At 39.3% G+C, this 20,606-nt stretch overlaps 3 protein-coding genes and 1 long non-coding RNA gene across 5 annotated transcripts; 2 read left to right on the top strand and 2 right to left on the bottom strand.

Moving 5' to 3' along the window:
* Positions 1 to 244: 244 nt before the first annotated feature.
* On the bottom strand, positions 245 to 7,780 carry LOC149732394 (MAP kinase-interacting serine/threonine-protein kinase 1-like). The gene is made up of 10 exons (XM_089882436.1): positions 7,518 to 7,780; positions 6,867 to 7,108; positions 6,518 to 6,639; positions 6,268 to 6,450; positions 6,011 to 6,167; positions 4,046 to 4,206; positions 3,576 to 3,775; positions 3,236 to 3,343; positions 2,701 to 2,989; positions 245 to 2,535 (listed from the first exon to the last, which is right to left on the bottom strand). Exons 2-10 carry the CDS (start codon positions 6,985 to 6,987, stop codon positions 2,284 to 2,286), a joined length of 1,593 nt encoding a protein of 530 aa, XP_089738562.1. The 5' UTR covers positions 6,988 to 7,108; positions 7,518 to 7,780; the 3' UTR covers positions 245 to 2,283.
* Positions 7,781 to 8,435: 655 nt separating this feature from the next.
* LOC149732393 (uncharacterized) lies at positions 8,436 to 13,018 on the top strand. Its single transcript, XR_016385507.1, has 2 exons — positions 8,436 to 12,096; positions 12,158 to 13,018. It is a non-coding gene; the product is annotated as an uncharacterized LOC149732393 (long non-coding RNA).
* A 1,146-nt stretch (positions 13,019 to 14,164) lies between these two features.
* Positions 14,165 to 15,144, top strand: LOC149732392 (small ribosomal subunit protein eS28-like). Its single transcript, XM_089882458.1, has 4 exons — positions 14,165 to 14,290; positions 14,358 to 14,405; positions 14,507 to 14,634; positions 14,861 to 15,144. Exons 1-3 carry the CDS (start codon positions 14,255 to 14,257, stop codon positions 14,627 to 14,629), a joined length of 207 nt encoding a protein of 68 aa, XP_089738584.1. The 5' UTR covers positions 14,165 to 14,254; the 3' UTR covers positions 14,630 to 14,634; positions 14,861 to 15,144.
* A 201-nt stretch (positions 15,145 to 15,345) lies between these two features.
* Positions 15,346 to 20,438, bottom strand: LOC149732391 (uncharacterized). 2 transcript variants are annotated; one of them, XM_089882434.1, is made up of 13 exons: positions 20,160 to 20,438; positions 19,613 to 19,754; positions 19,107 to 19,254; positions 18,915 to 18,982; positions 18,737 to 18,848; positions 18,459 to 18,521; positions 17,987 to 18,142; positions 17,722 to 17,795; positions 16,933 to 17,099; positions 16,541 to 16,693; positions 15,955 to 16,167; positions 15,662 to 15,791; positions 15,346 to 15,565 (listed from the first exon to the last, which is right to left on the bottom strand). In XM_089882434.1, exons 1-13 carry the CDS (start codon positions 20,299 to 20,301, stop codon positions 15,424 to 15,426), a joined length of 1,710 nt encoding a protein of 569 aa, XP_089738560.1. In that variant the 5' UTR covers positions 20,302 to 20,438; the 3' UTR covers positions 15,346 to 15,423. The 2 variants fall into 2 exon arrangements, with proteins under 2 accessions (XP_089738560.1, XP_089738559.1); XM_089882433.1 differs by having other exon boundaries at positions 15,955 to 16,170; positions 20,160 to 20,434.
* Between the last annotated feature and the right edge of the window lie 168 nt (positions 20,439 to 20,606).

The raw sequence follows: 20,606 nt of genomic DNA, 5'->3' as shown, positions 1-20,606 counted from the left end.
TATACTTATATTGGCAAAATAACTCTGAACCGGCCAATTTCAATGTGACATTAAAGAGTACGTCACTATTATAATGAAACGGGCTTTCCATCGTATATATCGTAGGTCAAATTTAAATAAAGGTCAACATTTTCTAATATCATTCATCCTTGAATGGTCCACGTTATCGTATTTCGAAAATACCGAGTCTGTGGGAATTCCAGTGGTTTGGGTTTCTATTTGACCGGAAATAAAACACAAATAGTTTCGTTCTGCCCGTTATGGGATGAGTTTATTAGAACAGGTCGTGACTTAAAAAGAACAATCGCACATTGTGACGTGTCAATTCAACAATGGTATAGAAAGATGTTACGGCGCATGAAGAGGCACTTCGCCGATCGCACACACGAACAAATTGCAACGAACTTTTTGATTTGAACACATACTGTCAATAACTAAAAACAAGCCGAGTCAGCGCTGGGCAGGTGCAGCGACAGATCATGGCACAGGCGTCATTACAAGCCACACCACCTATTCGGCTCCCTGAACGGGAATGCTAAAACGGCTTCTGCCGATTCGTTATGGGTAACGTATTGAGGAGAGGGGTAAAATTGAACTTGCGAGTTTTGATTTAACTTCGGGCGCTGGGTGTTAACCGTGCATAGAAGTCTGGCTCTCCGTTCGACGGGTCCCGGGGTTCTTGAACCGGTTTTAACACAGTGTAATATTTAATTTTTGCGGCGGAGTTCCGCGTGTTATGACCGAGTTGCGACGACGGTTTTGGTTGTTTTGCGACGACTGGAGTGTTGGGAGCTCACCAGGCGAACGGTGTTACCAGCGAAACAAACGCGCGTCGCATTGGAACCAGCGCAATTTACAGGCCAATGTACAGTATTATACAAAAGACGAGTCGACGCTCCGAGGCTGTGTCATTTTAACGACTCCTGCCAAAAACACCGCCGACCGATTAATCTTTCCGAATCGGTGGTGAGGTTTTCAGAAAGCGGTCAGGACGGCGAGTCGTCAAAAGTGAGCACTGCCCCGCGGCGTCGAATGAACTTGTACACAATACAAAACAGAAAAGCAACGTAATGGCATTAACAAGGCAAAGTGAAAAAAACAAACGGTGAAACAACGTAAGTACGGAATACGTTTAACTTCAGCCAGGGAAAACAAAACGGAAGGTTTTCTAAATTGTTTTAAAACAAAATTTCCGATTTTTTTGTGAAAACTCTGTGAAAAGTGAGAATGCAACAAATTAATACGAGCACAAAAATCATTGGGAGCACTAACTGTGCGTTGGTATATAGGACAGTTGTTCAAATGAAGGCAGGATGATCTTTACACAGTGCTGCGTGAGTACAGGGCAAAGGGAAACTTAGGTTCCCAGTGTAGCAGTTTAATTTTTTTTGTTAATATTTAAAAACTCTTGAAGCGGAAAAAATTAAGCTGGGTAAATAGTCACAAATTTTGCGATGCAGATGTGTTTAAAAGAAAACGGTATAGGACAAAAAGGAAACAAAATCCGAACACTGGAACACGCTGTACACATGTACAAGCACCAACGAGGGCGAGAGATAATGTACAAAAGTTAGCGCGGCTGGCTTAAGCGATATAGTAGCGGCGGTACACCTTAAAGGAAAGACTCTTATATACGGGAAAAGCTAAAAATGATATTTGTAATAATAATAATAATAAAAAAGTAATTACTCCCAGACGATTTGGCATGTAGCACCCGCGGTTACGCACGTTTAGCGAACGTAGAGATTATTAATAGGTAACTATCTATTGCCCCGTGCTAGACTTATCATTACTAGGCGAATTCCGCGGCGACCGGGATTATAAAGAAAGCGAAAACAAAAGGGGAAGCAGCATTAAGTGGGTTATGGCTACTGGAAGATAGCCATGCGTTGGTTAATTTCTGGTGTAAAATGTCGGCGATTTTTGACTGTTTATTTTTTTGGTGCCAGTTCCGCGTATGTACAAAGTGCAAATGCGGGAGAAATTTTTGTACAAAGAACTGAGAGCGCGCCGAACTAAAAGAGTGCGCGGAGTAGAATGCGGCGTATTATTTACACGGGGTTGAATACGTAGGTGACAAGTTGCTCTACGGTGGCGACGGAACGCAAAATTAACTTCGTCGCAATGACGGTATATTTAAAATGAAGTGAAAAGAAAAGTCGCACCACGCGTTTCTATCAACGCGGCGGTCGAACTAAAGAATGGCTGAAACGTAACAGGAGATCAAAACACGCATGTGGATCTTTTACACAGTGATGATTGCCAGTTATGGCGTCGAGAGACCTACGTGCCTTGAATGGTCTTCAACCCGAACCCCAACGTGGCCTTTGCAGTGCCATGCATGTTCACCATTCGTGCCACTACGGCACACGAACGCTGGGCTATCGGCTCCTCCGTAGGCGGCGAGCTATGGTCGCTGCTCAACTCGCCTTCTTGTACCTCTTCCGACTCCGACACGGACGACACTGCTTCACCACGTCGCCTTTGTGCCAACGCTGAAGTACCAGGAGTTGAAAGGCGAACGTTGCTGATTCCCTGTAGAAAAAAACAGAGTTTTAAAATGTTCCTAAACGTTTTAAAGGAGTTTTAAACTGTTCTAAAAATAAACATTTCAAAAATAATGTTTTTTTTTTAATATTTTAAACTATTCTGAACGCAAACGCGCCTGTTAATTTAGTAGCAACCTTTACGATCTCTTACCTGAGTTATTGTGCTGGTGTCGTTGCATGCGAGCTTACGTTCGTATGCGACCGCATGCGCCGCAAATTGCGTCAGGTCGTGCGTTGAAGAGTCTCGTCTTGATAGTAACTGTGGGGTGGACAAAGGCGTCTCTGAAGCTGTGCCTTTGATCCAAGGGTGTTCCAGTATTTGGTGGGCGTTGTAACGCATTGATCGATCCCGGACTATTAAATGCGAAATTAGGTCTTTTGCGTCGTTGGATATGCCGCTCCATTGCTCTTCAGGGAAGCTGTATTCGCCGCTTTTGATGCTGAAAAACAATTTTAATTATTTCTCCGTTTTGAATGCTGCAAAACAGTGAACTATTTTCAGTATTTTATGCTGTTTAAAATTCGTCGCTTTAACACTGCAAAATAGTTTCAATTGTTTTTCAGGAAGTTTTATTGATGTGTTCGCTGTTCAGTAAACTCGCGTGGGGTTAGGTCAATATTGACTGCGAGACACTGCCGAATATTTAACGATCGTGTTTGACCAAAGCAATGCAAACAGCACTCACCTTGCGAATAACATATCCTGGCAAGTCTGGCAAGCTTCGCCAACGTCCCAACCACAGTCTTCACTACATGCACCAACAAATGGCGGGTGACCACTCAACATGATGTATCTGCAGTAAACACACCGGATGAAACAAACTGCACGAATATGTTTCCTGAACGTGCAGGTTCTCATAGGCGAGTGCCAAGTTAAAAGATCACAAAAATTTACCCAGAAGTATGAAATTTGAACTCCGAATTCAAAGTTATCACGAAATTTAGAATTTTAAAATTTATACTTTTCAAGATTTGAACTGTTCAAATTTACCTCAATTTGAAACTTAAAACGAAAATTTTACTTACGTGATCACACCGAGGCTCCAAATGTCGCAGCGCTTATCATAGGAAAGAGACTCCTCAAAAACAAAGGTATCCACCACTTCAGGCGCCATATACTCGGCACTACCGACTGGTGAAGAAAGTTCTGGGGTCTTGATAGGTTCCATCATGCTGCTGCGGCAACCAGATGCAAGGTCGAAGTCGCAAATTTTAACCGGCGAAACCTACAATGTATTGTATGTTTTAGAGAATTTTACCTGGCAAAATCCATGTGTATTGTATTAAATAGAGAGTTTTTAATGGGGAAACCTAAAGTAAAAAGTATTGTGAGTATGAGGCCAAATCGTACTCGACTTTGAAGTCAAATATGGAAACATTGTGTACATAATGTATTGTATTAGAGAAATTAACAGGCGAAACCTGTCAATTGTATCGAGTGAGGGGCCAAAACGGCTTTTCATAAATCGTATGTTACACTGGAAAAATATATCTACCTTGTCGGCAGTTTCGCATAAGATGTTGGCAGGCTTGAGGTCACGATGCGCGATTCCCTTGTCATGGAGAAATGCGAGTGCAGTGGCTATATCACGGACGACACGCGCCGCTTCACACTCATCAAAGTGCTCGCATCGTTCGATTCGGTGTAGGAGTGTGCCTGGAAAAACACGGGGCATGAAATGTTGTTTTTAAAGGGAGTAAATGAAACAGTGGTTCAAGTAATCTTTAGCGCTGTGGGGGTCAGTTAGATTAGGAGTATTTGGCTTAATGCAGAGTATAGAACCAGCTGACCACTACTAATGACTTCGATCAATACCTTACGTAACTAACACGGTACCATTATCGACCACAGAATGGTTCAGGCGGGTCCAGGCACTGGGCAATTTAGACCCCTTGCTATCGATCCGAGACAAGCGGAGACTTGCGCAAAAAAAATACTGTTTGGTTTCGTTTAATTTGTGACAGGCGTCTTAGCCCTGCGGTTCAAGCGAGGCCGGGACGAGCTATTTAAGCTATTATTTACGCTGAATTGAGGCGAAGGCAGCGGAAGAAGTCGATGTTTTCTTTACTGTTGACAAGCGCAAATATAGGAAAAAGAGGCTTTGAGATGATTTGTGTGAGCGGTAGCTAAGGCTGGTGATTTAGTGTCAACGAGCTAAGAGTGCATCGGGTTCGTTTAGGCTTCCTTCCTCTGTATCTGTTTATCACTTGATCGCTGCACAGCGGAACGCGAACCGATCCAGCTGCTGCGAGGCTAAAATACGAGAGAACTCGAGGACTGTAAACAAGTTGGCTACGCTCCGCTGCACACCACTGTCGGTGCAGACTGTGCCACGTAAACGATAATTGCGCGAGCGCCAGGAGAATAAAAGAGAAAGAGAGTGAGAGATGACGTGAGGAGAAGTTTCGAGATATATTGGCTGTATCGGCTGATGTAATACTGTGATGGCGCAACGGGTAGCGGAATAATCAGGTGGTGAAACCGAATATTTGACAACACGGTTCCTTTTTGTAATGAATGCCTGTGTGCATTCATGCCTTGGAATTCCTGCGTTACTCATAAACATTTCCAGCAAAACACGCGGAATAAATTCATAAACACGGAGGTAATGAATCACGGCTATGCAACCGGTTATATCGGGATACGAAAACAAGCGTAATTTATTCGAGTACCCAGCGGCTAAATAGCGGTTTTTGTCTCGATGAGAATTCCGCGAAGTAAAAGAAGCTTGGCTGAACTACTAATGTGGCGAAGTTCACGGTCTGGTGGACGTAAGTAGAGATTGGTAGAACGGAAGGGGTGTAACCGCTCGCTATAAAGAGATGGACCGATATGGTATGTTGGTATGATAATAGAATATTAGTCTTATTTAGTTCCTAAGATTTGGAACTACACTAAGGCGCGCGAGAGCTGACGTGGAACGAGGCAACTCGTGACCAATGACGCGCTGAATTAATAATGAAGAAACAAGAGCGCCTTCTGACGTGATTCATTATAGTGCATGGTATAGTGGCTGATGCAATATTCTTACTCGGGTCTAGCAGCAACGGAAACACGCTTAATGAGACATGCAGGAAAGGGGCATCTTTGCAAACAACCCTGCTGCAGTGTGCAAAGTTGGTTTTACATTAAAACCCATCAAGTGGTCAACATGCTATAATAACATACACTTGAAATCCAATCATATCATGAGGTATTACAATAAAACTCAATGTTTTTTACATCAAGTGCTAGCAGTTCTACTCTATACAAGCCATAATACGCCCTTCACTACTTAACAGTTCAATTCAACATAAAACAGCTACTTCAACCCCTTATGTTTGCCTTGATTTTAAACCTTAACAGCGAGTTTTCAATAGGTAACAACGCCAGACTGAAAGTGCACACAAGCGCCATTAAAAAGCCGCAGTCTCATGGAGACCATAAGTTTAAAAACAAAACAAATCTCAATCACTCTTACCTCCATACATCTTTTCAAAAACGAGGTAGAATTTTTCATTGGTTTCAAAATACTCAATGAGTTGTAGGATGTTTGGTCGACCTGCACACTGGTGAAGTAATTCAACCTCCTTAAAAACTTTCATGCGACTGTGTCCTGCTACATGCTTTTCAATGATCTATAAAAATAATAAATTTTAGCATACTGTAGAAACTAAGAAGGTAAATTACCAAAAATACTATAAAAATTTATGTTTTTCAAAATTTACTTTCACATACCTTTACAGCATATTCTTTGTGTGTGTATTTATTAATACAGGTCCAGACGGTGGCATAAGCTCCCTCACCAAGCAGTTCCCCATTGATATAATACAGGTCTTCAAAGGTGCCATTACAGAAGCTGTCAGCAGCTCTGGTCCGGCGTTTCTTTCGCCTTCGCTGTCTAGCAGCTTGGGCAGCGACCTATGTAACAGAACTAATAAGATGCCAATTCCAACATTTGGTTGTGTATGTGCGGTCAGCCACTTACTTGTAACCGTTTGCTTTGATTAATTTCAATGGGTTCACTGATTCGTGATGTAGCGTTACTTCCGTCTTGATTGTCAAGAGCAGAGTTGATGTTGTTGTTCAAAGCCTCACTTATGAGGAGCTCTAGAATTTGAAGCAGGAGAAGTTAGATTCAGTATTTCAACATTATATGTAGAAATAATTACACTTATTCACACATACCTTTTTAACAATTGTTAAATTAAATTGTTTTATTTCAACATAACGGAAGGTATTTCACAACAAAACAATATATGGAATGACAAACTTTAATTGTTTTGCCCGAAAACCTATGAATCATTCATTGTATTGGATATTTATTTATAACTCACCAGTGGCTCTGCTGGGCCGAACAAGGGAGCCAGTCCCTGAGTCAGTTGTGTTGCTCTGCATGGAACAATCGTCACTGCTCAGTTCACTGGGGCTTGTGGTGGAGTCTTTACTGACATGCATTTTGTGTTTTGATCCTCAAAATGCGATAATTCTTATTGTGGGAGAGTCACTCACAGTTTTCCTTCGTAATCCAGTTATTGCCTTCTCACTGTCAAGCTTTAATCATGAGGTAGGTATTGCACTGTGAAAAGTAAACACTTAGGTTACATTATGTTGAGTCTACAGTAGTATCAAACTATGATTACACATTATGATGACACTGTTACACCACAACCAGTAAATCAGCGCAAACACAGTTCTGCAAAGGGTATGCGATATTGTTTAATATAAATATGTATACAGATTACAAAATACACATTGTGTGTGTGATTAAAGTACAAACAACAGTATGAAACGGTGTAAAACACAGGTCAAACCATCAAAAAAATTTGACAGTGAGTTTAAACTTTGAACAAGAACACTGTTCACATGTCAAGCACTTAGAAGTATACTCAAGAGACCATACCAATATAGAACGGTTGAGTTTAGAAGCCATTGCGTCACATCGCATGTACAAGTAATTCAACGGCACGACATAACAGTCTACTGACCTTTTCACAGTGTATGATTGCTGCTCGCTTAAGCTATTTCCAAACGTTTTTACGGTCAGGTTGTTAAGCTTAAGGTGGTGTTCTAACTGTTGCACCGGTACTTTCTTGCTGTGTTTGCTAGATCGAATAAGATCTGGCAGATGTCTCACTCCGCGGTTCTCAAGATATTTAATAGCAAACGCACTTAGCGTTTTAAACCGAGCTTCCAACAGCAGCAGCACACAACCAACCTTCACCAAATCTACCTTTCGTTGTCTATTCTCCTGTAGGCAACCGAAGCTCGAATTTAAGCGAACATTCTAGTGTGAGAAAAAAGCATCGCGCTCTTTTTATTCTCTCTTTTATGCGCATGTGCGCATCCTCTTTCTCTCTCAGCCGTTTCCGGGCGCCTACTAGAATCACACCATATGAGCATACGAGCTCGGGTTTCTCTTGCCTCACATGACAAAACACTCATTCTTTCTTTCGCCCACTCGCCCTGATGAACAGCAAAAATACACAATGGTCTGGCGCATTTGCTCTGTGACGCAATGGAAAATTTAAAGCCCTTAAAGAAGTACCTAATTCTGTCCCAGGTAAAACCGCCTATCACTTTTCCCGTGCGATAACAGCTTGTTCTGAAGTAACAGCACGTAACTTGTCAGTGCGCCATTATTAATAATTACCTAGTCTGAGTGAAACTTCGTGTTGTAACGTCCTGCTGAGATACAGCACGAAAAGCAATGCAACTTCACTTAAAATTCGATCGATAATCTCGAAAGTTTCCCAAGAGATGATGCTGTCTAGCAAAGCCCGCTATGCGACTGCTGTTATTCATAAACGATTATTGACGGAAGTCTACGGGCGGTTGCAATTTACAGTATATTTTCGATTATAATGAGACGTTTTAAACGCCTGTTCCAGGACACCGATGACCACAATTCTCATTGAATTCATTGCACGAAGTAATGCGGCTCTCGTAAAGACGGCATTCTAACAGGCAGTAATTACCTAGTTTGACGCACAGACGGAGAACGGTGCTTGAACTCCGCGACTCGGTTCTGTAAAATCGGCGTTTTACAATCGAACCTTCTTGCACTGCAGCAATGAACGTCAGCAACTTGACTAAAGTGCCCATACCAAATGAGTTAGCCGGGTTTACGATACCGTTTGCAGCAATTCAGCTAATTCGGTCGAACTGCTGTGATCGTTTTAGAGTCGGGCCGGGTCGTACAGAGTGTTGTACCTAAATTACTCCCATGATAACAAAATGCTACCGTAAGCTTACGGATAACTGCACGATTCCCGGTAAAGGCACAATCTGCAGAGCCAGCAAACGTTGCACAACATTCTATTGATCTCATTTGCAAGTTTTAAACGAAGCCGGATGCGCATCCTGTTGATTCATTAACCTGTGTCGTGTTTGCTACAGTTACGAGTTAGGTTCTAGGTAATTACGTGACGCGGTTGCAACGCGTCTAATCGTTTTTTTTTTGCGTTTGTTCTCTGAATGAAAGATAACCGCCCTAGCTGCCGACGAACGCATAAACAAGCACCTACGGCGAAAAGCAGCGAGTAGTGACGTGCAAAAAAGTAAGTGGTCGCGCATGAGTGGTTTTGTCATGACGTCAGCGGGCCGGGAGAAGACGCGTTGCTCTATTTTCAGAATGGGTGCGTTTATTCGGTCGAGTGCAATTGTGTGGAAATTTCTCCGGTGAATTAAAATCCGGGTTTTAAATTTTCGGGACAAAATTAGAATCGGCTTTTACTATTTCTTCCAATGTCAATTTTAACATCGATTTAACACTAACGTTTCACTATCGGTTACATAAACAAATGCATGAGTGGAATGACGGCGCACTATTTGTGGGCTAAAAGTTATTTTCGGGGATTACGAGAAGCTGCAGGCTTAAAGTTCGTGCGCAACCGAACCCAAACTCAAAACAAGGCGCCTTTTTAGGCGGCGGCACCATCATGTTTTCTACTATGAACAATATGGTGTATGGTGAGGTAACCGTACCTATGGTCATTGTTATTCCTGTGGTCTGATCATGCCTTAATCATCGGCGCCTCAAAGGCCCTTTCTATCACACCGAAGCGAAAGGGTAAGCAACCAACGCACATCGGTCCCTATTCAACCTCGTTAATGTTGATGACGTCAGTGGGTTAAGCGATAACTATGGTGTTGTGATTCGCGTCGTGTTTTGATCCGACCCTGGTGACCTAGATAGCGCGATAACAAAGTCGAGCCTGGGGAAAGTGACGTGGGAGCGATCCAGCAAAAACAAACTAGAGGAAAACCGTTGAATCGGCTACGGTCGGGTGCGAATAATTACATTGACGACGGCTGGGCTGCGAAGCACCATTGTACGTTGCGCTCAGCACACAATCTAGACATCGGGCAGGAACGATTGAATTCCTTGTGAGAATCGCTTCATATGTCGTCCAAATAAACCGGATAAAGCGATCGTCGGGGCAATAATAAGAGACAACCACGCTAAGCTTCTTAACTTGGCGAAGTAAACATCTTTGGATTAGAGAGCGGCCGTTTGCTCCGCGTATCAATGAGCGGCAATAGAAGTGGGGCGTGTGTTTTGCAAAATCTCGCGTCCTTGGCAGCGGAGATCCAAGGACTCTGTGTTTGTGTTTGAACGTGTAAGCCGCTTAATAGTTGTTTATTGAAACTTGAGAGCCGGGTAATTAACCAAAGTGGGCCAGTCGTGCTGAGAAATTTAATGACCATTGGACCACAGTTCCGCGTTAAAGTCACGCATGCAAACACTGGGGTGCACAATATAATTTCACGCTGCATGGAACGCCATTGCATAGCCCATACTGATCTCGTTTAATGGAAAATATGATCGCGGCTCCTACAGCGTGTTTTAAGAACTCGCCAGCTGTGCTTTGCCTTATTAACCAACAATCCAAAGAACCGAAAAAGCTGAACGCGGGTTTGCTGTAAGCGTAGCCTAGAAGTGGCGTTTGGTTTCAGAGGAGACAAGGCAGAAGCCTGACTACTCCATCGCATAACACGCCATGAAACAATAGACAAAAATTAAGTCATGGAATCGCTACAAAGCGGGGCGTATGATATCGTCTATATTCGCTTCCATGGCCAGGAAACGTGATACGGATAACTTCAACAGTTCCCACGTACTATGAGTATTGTGTCAAAACAGCTTACGGAAACAGCTTGGGTTTAAACTACGTGGGCTTGGGATGCCATTCTAAGTTTAGATATTCACGTGTGGAAAGAAGTGCGGAAATGTAAGCATATGTGCGCCAGACTATGGAATGTTTTCGACTTCTAACCATGCAATTTACGCCTTTTGGCCATAAACTTATTGACGTACATGGGAATATTTGATAACAGACTTGTTTTTGTCAGAGCCACAGCCGAAAAAAATATGTCTTGCCAAGATTCGACATTCTATACATGCGCCGATGCGTGTTAAACAATTCATATTGACATTGGACCTGACAGGTATACGAGAAGTAATCCATGCGGGGTTAAGATCGATCTGCGGGGAATCAAACATGCCTTCTGGCGAATACATTAATTCAAATCAATGAATTGAATGCACTGATCCTCAGGGAGACTCCGAGTATGCGGCTGTTGGCGTCGTATTACAGAATACAGCCAACCCAGTTCTCGCTGCTTGACACACGAAATGGGAGACAATGAATCAAAATGCGCAAAGACATGCTGTGTTCGTGAAACTTTTGACACCATAAAACACCAAGTGGGTCGAATTTGCGGTATCCGCTGTGCATAGCTTTAATTGCTCTAAAGGCGATTTCACAGTCTTACAACCCGCAGTGACGCCGGCAATATGTCGTGCTTTTAGTGAATCCGAGTGAACGTCGTTGCATTAATCACACATGCACTGATTTGGTGTAGAAAGAGTAAAACAGCCCAGATGTTGCGCTTGGAACGGGACTCGTCAGCGCATGCCTCTTATCTCTCCGATTACTGCAGTAATTGCCCTCGACTATTTATCCCTTCTTGGCCGTATGTCGCGGACTCGTGGGCGACACGAAAGCCTTTAATTTTTAAGCATTAAACATCCAGGCATCAAACGATGGTATAAATCTGTTACAACAAAATAGACAAATTAGCGCACATGCGAACGGCGACAACAGGCAGCTATAAAGATACCCATAAAGAAGGATATTGAATATTTTACTAAACCACCACCTGTACACCCTGTGATTTTAACCGAATTGCTTTGCCAAAGCAATATTAAATACTAATTGTGTTTTTGTTTTTTTCCATCGCGTATTTACGTAATATTTCCTACACATTTTGCATCTGTCGCAAATATTGGTTTACGCAGTCGACTATATGTTATGGTTGGAGAGAAACTCATACATACGTGATCATTCACACAAACTTTTACGTCATTCGGAAACGCAGCGATTTAAAGATTGGGGCATGACGTCACGGACTGGAGTGTCGTGACGTCACGAAAAACCAGTTTGGCTAGGACAATAGGAAAAACATTCAAGCGAATAAGTAATCTGTCCTGTAAAGCGGCGGTGAACGTTTATTGTTTACTAGTGGTAATTCTTTGTAATGGCATGGAGCTGTCGATAACAGGTAAAGGAACAGCGTGGTAAACAGCACGTGCACAGTAGAACTGTGATTTATAACTTTGTAGGTGACCGCTGATACGTGACCAGGACTTGGGTGATTCCTACCGTTAAACTATTTCAATGCAAATACGACGATGAGAAGGAAAACAACCTGGACTGGTGTTATTGCACGTTCCTTCTCTACCGCATCATTTCGTACGTGCATTGCTCAGTGATGCAATTACTACAAACTGTTGACGCGTTTCCGGCTTTCTATATTAAGTCGGAGAAAAAGTTTACAGCGATGACAAATTAGACGAACCGCGTAAAGCGAGATACCTTGTCGATTTAAACATGATATTACAACACAATACCGCATTTGTCGTCAACGAAAATAACTTCTGATGCAACAGTAACCGGTGGTGGGCAATTGCGGTGGCGTAAAAGTAAACAAGTCGTCCTTATCGTCATTTGCCCATCAATTGATAAGAAACGTAATAAAGGGAAAAACGACAAAGAGAATAAAGTCCCTTTTTCTATTGTCGGTCCTTCGCGAATTGAAGGCCCCTTATCCGGTGGTGTTTGCAAACATTTGACATAACACACTCAACTTCTCAGTGCACCGATAATGCTCACAATAAACACAAACACAACTACAAGGGCACCATGATACACTCAAATTACTGGTAAACTAAAACTTCTATGAAAAAAAAGTTACAGATTATTTTAAATTAGTTTGTCCTGGTATACCGGTTTTGGTGAATAATTCAGAACTGAGAATAAAAAAGGTAGACATTTGTTAACCTGAAAATCCGGTAGGTTATAATTAATAACCTTAAATCTATATTTATTACTACCCTGTCTGAGCTAGATTATCACAACATATGCAGCAGGACAATTCTCACTAAAGTTATTTTGGGAGACACTAGTCATCAAAACAAACTAAAGCCAGTTCATTTCCAGTTATTACGCACATACATATGTTATTTTTGGTTGAAAAACATGCAGAATACTTTCATTAATAAGGTTAATTAAATGAATTCTACACTAATACTATTAATACTAACACTGAGATTAAACTAACTGAAAGAATTGGCCATAAAACAAAATAACATTGCTATACCGCCTTGGGGTTATGTTTTATAGCGTATTAATGTCTTTGAGGCAATAACCTACCTAATAAAATGTCTTATAAATATTACAGCACATAATTTTTTTCATTAAACTGAAAATTAGGAATACTTATACAGTAATACACCTGTTTATAACAAGTATTTGCGTCAGTGATGTGAATTTGATGTGACTTATTACAAAAACACCACTGGATTGAATATTTCTATTTTATAACAGATCAAACACAGAATCATGGATAAAAATGCAGTAATTAATATAAAATCATTAAACTGTGAGCATGTTTGCTTATATGGTTAGCACAGAATAGCCACAATAATAAATGTAAATTGGATGGTAAATTCAAATGCAAAACCACAACAATCCAGTCTAGTGGTTACAGCAGCAAAATGTCACTGTATATTTCCTGCTAGACTAATTGAAATATGCAAACATCAACCACTACATCTGCATGCATACAGCATTACACAAAATGCTTCAAAGGCACATTTAATATTCGAAAACAAACAGAGCATGCTATGTAATGAGGGTCAAACCTCACAGCAAAAGTAATAAACTGATGGCAAATAAAGCCAATGGTTACAGACTTACATTACCAACTTACTCTACGGTTTGGTCACACAAAACATTCGAATAATGGCCGCTTTGCGCCATCTAGCTTTTGAACTATACGGTCACGAATATTGCAAAAAATAATAATATTTACAACATTCACATAACTTTGACTAACATGTGCTAAAAGAAACGAACTAAATGATATACGGTATTAAACGATTGGACTTCGTGTTGTAAAAATGTGTTTCGCAAATTAATTGCACTCTAATCCAATGATATATGTTAACTCTTTATATCATTCCGAAATATTTGCCATCACAAAATACAACTATTCATAAATAAATAATTTAAATTCCGCCAGCTGTTTCAATGCATTATTAGCTTCTATATTCGCATTAGATAAAGTGGGGCGAAAAATAATTTCTCAAACCCGCGTGTGTCAAAATTGAAGTCCCGAAATACGAGTCACGTGACGTTCCTTTTCAACGTAAATCATCATGGAACGTGCTGCTACCACCGCCAAATTGGCCAAGGTATGCTTACCTTTAAGCTAATTATGTATATAATTATTACCAAAATCTGTTACGTATGATTTTTTAGGTCACCAAAGTCGTCGGACGTACCGGATCACAAGGACAGTGTACACAGGTCAGTAAACCTAATAGGGCGCGTTTTAAGGTTTACTATTAGTATTAACACCGATAAACAGTTGTTCCTTTTATAACTTAACTGGTTTATGTAATGCTCAGGTCCGTGTTGAGTTTCTGGACGACTCCAGCAGATCAATCGTTCGTAATGTTAAAGGACCAGTAAGAGAGGGAGATATTCTTACCCTGCTTGAGTCCGAGAGAGAAGCCAGAAGGCTGCGATAAATTAAGTATGTTGTATGAATGTGAATTGTATTATCCCGATCTGTTGTATGCACACTAACCAGTTTGCCAGTATGTACCATAATGTCAAGTGTATGTATTATGTGTACTGCGATACGCTATAGTATTAAGTTGATACTATTTAAATATACTGCATCAAAACATCATATAAAGTTTAGACTTAAACTTCAATAAAATGTCCGTTGTTCTAATAATCTTTGCAATATTTTACAGAAAACTTCCAGTTCCCCAATCTGTACACGCATACTTGTGTAAAAACTACTGATGTTGCAACCACAATGCCTCAAAACTCCTGTTAATATCGAATTAGACACCCATTCGAGCTTGAAAATTGTACAATGCTTGATTTCTCAATGCTCTGTTTATACATAGAAAGCCTAGTCGTGTTTCTGGTGACCTGTACATCAATTCTGTCAATGTGTGAATACGTTAGAATAGTTTGTCGTGTGTTGTGTTTATACAGTGCAAGGGAACTGGAAATAAAATTCAATATCAAGTCCTGCTTCTTCATGTTCAAGTATTAGGCTTTCCACAGGTCTTTATACAGATAACTTTACTTTAGTCATGCTTTAAAACAAATCACGCCGTGTTTTATTTACTTTAAACTAAGGACAAGGTCCAAAATAACTTCAGACAGTTGGGAGGCAAACTCCTTTCTGTGATCGTTTATGATCTGCTTTATCATGCTCCCAAACAAATCAGTCGGTGTTTTATTTATTTTCTAAAATTTACACAGTGTTGGTATTGCACAGTGTACATGGTACAAAACTAACTAATCAGACTCTTGGAGGCAAATTCCTCTTCTTTCTGTGAGCGTTTATAATCTGCTTTGTCTCCTCTAAAGTTGTATAATGATAATTGGGAGTAAGAGATGACATTGTGGATTGGTGAAGTCTTTCTGAACGCTCTATAAAGTCCCTGTATGAGATAGTAAGGTTAATCCAAGTTCATAACAGGGAACAAAAACAATTGTTCAACAACTAATCTACTAATGTGGAACATATTTTATCTTACTTGGTAAGCGCAAGCTGACGTTTCATCATGTCTTGTAATGCTAGTGTTGCAGGTGAGTAACTTGTTAGTGCTGCAAGAGCTTCATTACTTACAACTAATGTTGGTGGAAACACTGGAGAAAATGCTATTCCTGTTAAAAGCATTGTTTTTTAACTAAGAGTCACTGAAGAACTCTACAAAAATGAGTGCCTGCAACTGAATTTTTAATTAGTGAATTTGACTAAATTTATTGAGCAGATAATAAGTTTTACGAAAACCATACGACCTTATAGTAGAGAAATTGGGAGACATACCTTTAAAGGGATCATCTTTAGCATGAATATCAACCGGCTCTGTTTGCACTGCAGTTTCAGTTTTTACAGTTGCTGGTTTGAGGACAGTTGAGTCAGACTCTGTAGCTGAGGTGTCAGATTCGAAAGTTTCAGTGTATGATGGCGTGTTTGTTGTTTGCTTGGATTGTGTTTCACTTTCAGATGAGATGGTTGAAGCAACTGACTGAGAAGACTCTTCTGGATGCATTAAGACAATTTGTAAAATTGAAAATGACATATATTTTATAAATGGTTTCATTATATACATTATTACTTATGACATCACTAAACAAGGTTTCAGTTTTTTAACCCAACAGTTTTAGATAAAAATCTTCTCATACATATGGGCCACCATGTTTGTATTAAATTGACCAGAAAAAATACTATCAGTTTTCGGTTTGTATTTGAAATTAGATCTAGTATAAAAAATATGAGCGGTATTCTAAATTTAACTGTTAAACAATACAAAAAAAGTTAAAAAGAAAATCTGGGATTCTGCTACATCATATGAGAACTAAAACTTTATCATAGAAGAAATAAAAAACTCTAATTTGTTAACCAAATTCACCTTTAATTGAAGACACATCATGAGTTATGCTTTCCGTATCTTTCAATGTATCATCCTCATCTGTGTTGAACTCCGATGTATATTCATCTTCAATCTCCTCCACTTCTTCTGCAACATCATCTTCAACAACATCTTCTATTGAAGAAACGGAATCTAGGAATTTAACAAAAGTAAAAATGATAAATTGGGAAAAAATGGGAATAATACATACCCAAATATAAAGACAAATTTGTAACTTTTAGATTAATGTGAATACAGTTTGAACTGCAGTTAAAACTACTCAAAAAACATAAATTACTCAAAATAAGTAAATAATCAATTTTAAGATTTCATTAACATGGTTCACTTTGTACAATAAACACATGCTAGCAACAAACATATCTTGTTTTTACCTTCCTTTCTTGCTGGTTTAAAAATATTGGTTTGGAGTTGTGGTTGTGGTTTATTTTTCACCGGCGTCTTAGTGTCTTCCGATTCTGATGCGACACTCTCAAGGTCATCAATGGATCGGATGTTGGAAAAACTCTTTCCAGGATCATAGGAGGACACTGAGTCAGTCCTGGAAGATAGAGGATATGTTATGGCATTTAATACAGGCTGAATGAGAGTGTGCATTTTTTAATGTAATAGTCAGTGCATATGTAACATGTTTAGCCTATGTGATATAATAAACAGGGATTTTTAATAAAATATTTAGTGTATATATACATAGGTACTAAACATTTTAAAGTTTATTTAGGATGAGCCAAGAATTAAAGTGTAAGCATTCATACCCTGCACCAGGTTTGGCAAAAAATAAAATTAGAGCTTTACTAGTTTTACACTAGAATGAAATCAGCACTAGAATCAAAAATAGAATGAAATGGCTGCCTAGTGCTGTTCCCTGTACCCAGTAAGTGTAAGAAGCAGAATTGAATGAATAAATGAATGTAACTTAGTTAATCATCCCGTAGCCAGAAAGCGACAGTCGTTATAACACGGGTGTTGATGCACCTCGTACCAGCTTAATATCATATACGCTACTTAGTTGGTGATTTTTTTTGGAATTTTATATAGCAATATAGTTTTCAATGATAGTACTATGCCAGCATAGTCAATGATCTCTTTTTGTTGGGTTGTATTAGGTAACATAAACAAATTGGCATCAGATTTAGCATTAGGAAACTACGAAAGTAACTTACCCATCACTGCTTTGCTGTGCAGCTGGTAAAAGCTCATCCACTGAATGAATACGACTAAAATCTAATGCAGAACCCTGAATGGAAAAAGCAAAAAATACTTTCTTTACAGTAGCATGTGGTTATGCAGGTACATAAAGTAGACCTTATTTTGGACATTTTTTAATTAGTTTTTTTTTCAAATTCTTTTGTCCTTTTTTAATGATTAAGGTACATACTTTAAAACATAAACCTGTTATTTATTATGTAAAATTACATTTTCACTCACTTCAGCAGGTTCCAAGTCATCCAGGGTCATTATATTTTGCAAGCTGCTTTTTGGAAGAAACTCATCTAAGCTGATGTCATCATTACTGTGATGACTCGGCAAAAACTCATCCAACGAAGCGTCTTGTGAGGTTTGTACAAGGTTGGCAGCAAATGACTGTAGGGAGAAACTTCTAATTTTATTCCAATTTACAAATGCCTGGTCCCATGGTAAGACACAAGACTACAAGAGGGATCTGAAACTTGGGTCAAAGTTAAGACTTTGATAAAACTCAAGTAACTGTTTGATTTTATTCTATTATTTATGGTGCCATCGATTTATTATTTTTTCTGTATCCTTTTAACAGCATAGACAGGGGTTGTATCTATTATGAGAGTATTAAATACAGAACTTTTAAAACTCCAAGAGTACATTTAGTTTAACTGTTATGACAGGTAAAATTTGCAGAGTCTTGAAGACACACACAACTTACCACAGTCTTTCTTTTACTTTCAAATGTTTCATCAACAGATGCAGATGTAACTGACTTGCTTGGCTGAAAGAAAGAAGTGGATTTAATTGTTAAATTTACAATCTGTCGTTTGACTATTTTATTTAATTCTATATGGGTGAGGGTGAGGTCCTTGCCGGTGTCGGTGACCTATTATTTATAACAGACTTGGCCCCTTACGCCAGCTGCTTATGTGTATAATTACTAAACACTATCATATCATGTAGTGACAACTGGCATGCGTTGGGTATATGACCTACCATATCTCTTTTAATGAAATCAATCTTTTCACTCTCTGAAGATGAAGACGAAGACAATGACTTTTTTATGAGAAAAATTTTTGTAGAAGTGGTTTTCGATGTTCTCTGCTTTCTGGGTATAAAAAATACAATAGAGCAAGTTTGAATCCCTTCACACATAATATAACATCAACAGTACCTTAACTGTTTAACATCTCTCTTAATTTCAGAATCAGTGCTGATGTCTAAATCCGACAATGATAAACTCTGTAAAGATGAGAATAGAAAACTTTTGAATCCCTCAGTTGAAGCAACAACAAAGTTACAATCATGCAATCTGATTATGACAAACTTTTTAACACAGGGATCCAAGCCCAAGAAATTAACATACCATCGCCTGTGATTCTTTTGCTCTAGCTTTGATCCTGTTTTCTAACTCAGCAAACCTTGCCATAGCATCGCTACCATGATATGAAGTGGTAGCTTTTTCTTGCATACCACTAGAGGTTTTTGGTCTCAAATTTTCAGAAGACTTGTTACTGCAAGTGTTACATTCAGATTTGACTCACATTTGAGTATTATTTTAGCCTATAGTCACTGGTTCACTGTTTTTTAAAGTGGGCTGGACCGATCACAGAACTGCTGCACAAATCAGTCTAATTACTCTATTATTCATTTTTTAAAGTTTAATCAGTACAAAAGCACAAATAAACTATTTTGAGTGTCCAACAGGGACCGATCTGTTTTACCTTTTAAAATGGTTAAATGCACCGCTTTTACCATTTACCAGTATTCAAACCCGAAACAGTTTGTTTGCAACTGTGGGTATACCAAAACACGTCAATAAAGAAAAACTGAACAACAACACACAAAAAAAACAACAGAAAACATATTTACGGTATTTTTGTTTCTTCGGCGAAATTTTTCTTATTTGAAATTTCATCTTCATTTTCTTCATCATTTATTGGTTTCTTGAGAAAGAACGAAGCTGAAACTGATTCATCACTTGAGGAATCCATGTATGAAGGTCTGGCTGGTTCTGAAATGAATTCATATTAGAGAATAAAAGTTGCAATAACATGACTGTATACATTGAGGCCAAACTTTTGAAAAAGCAGGAGATGCAGTGTTGTTTATATGCATCTTTCTATAAAATGAAATGAGTGTTTGTGATGTTTACTGCGGTGCAAAAACTTTCAGGGTAAGCCCGCCCACCTAGCCACCCCATGCTTGCCGCTTGTGAATGTATATCCATAGAAAGAATACCCTTGAAACAAATAGAGTTCAAATTTATGTGATAGAAAATTGATAATTTTGTATATATAAAAAAAAACCTGAAGTAATTAGCAATAAAGACCACCCCCAAAAAATAAAATGAAGCATGGCATATTTACCATTACTGTAGCATTGAAATATATTAGAATATCGACTTCTGATAACTTACCTTGTTTTAATAAATCCTCCTTCGGCTGATTTCCAAAGTTTCCTAAATACTGAGACGAACCCGAGTTGTTCCTGAGTCCAGGACGCTGCATTTGAGGTAAAGGTCGATGCTGCAAACTGCTTCTTGGTCGAAGATACGACATTTTAATGGCAAACAAAAAAAATTAGCTATACGGTAAGCATAAACAAGTGGAACAGTTCGACTTTTTGAATCCGCGCACAGTTTCCGTTTGTTTATTTATGTACATGATTGACAGGTCAATTTTACCAACATAGAAATACCGTACATAATCTTTTTGATTTTGAACTGAATTTTTAACTTTTAAACAAATTTAATAAATGGTAGTCTGGTTTTTGTAAAGTATACAAAGCTATTTAGTATTTACTTTAAAAAACTCGCGATTGAGTAAAAGACGTCTCGACTCCACATTTTGTGGACGCGGATCGC

This window comes from Ciona robusta, chromosome 8 (genome assembly GCF_009617815.1).
Source record: "Ciona robusta chromosome 8, ASM961781v2".
NCBI lineage: Eukaryota > Metazoa > Chordata > Ascidiacea > Phlebobranchia > Cionidae > Ciona > Ciona robusta.
Note: the sequence above shows the minus strand (reverse complement) of the source record. Positions and strands in the feature narration are given on the sequence as shown.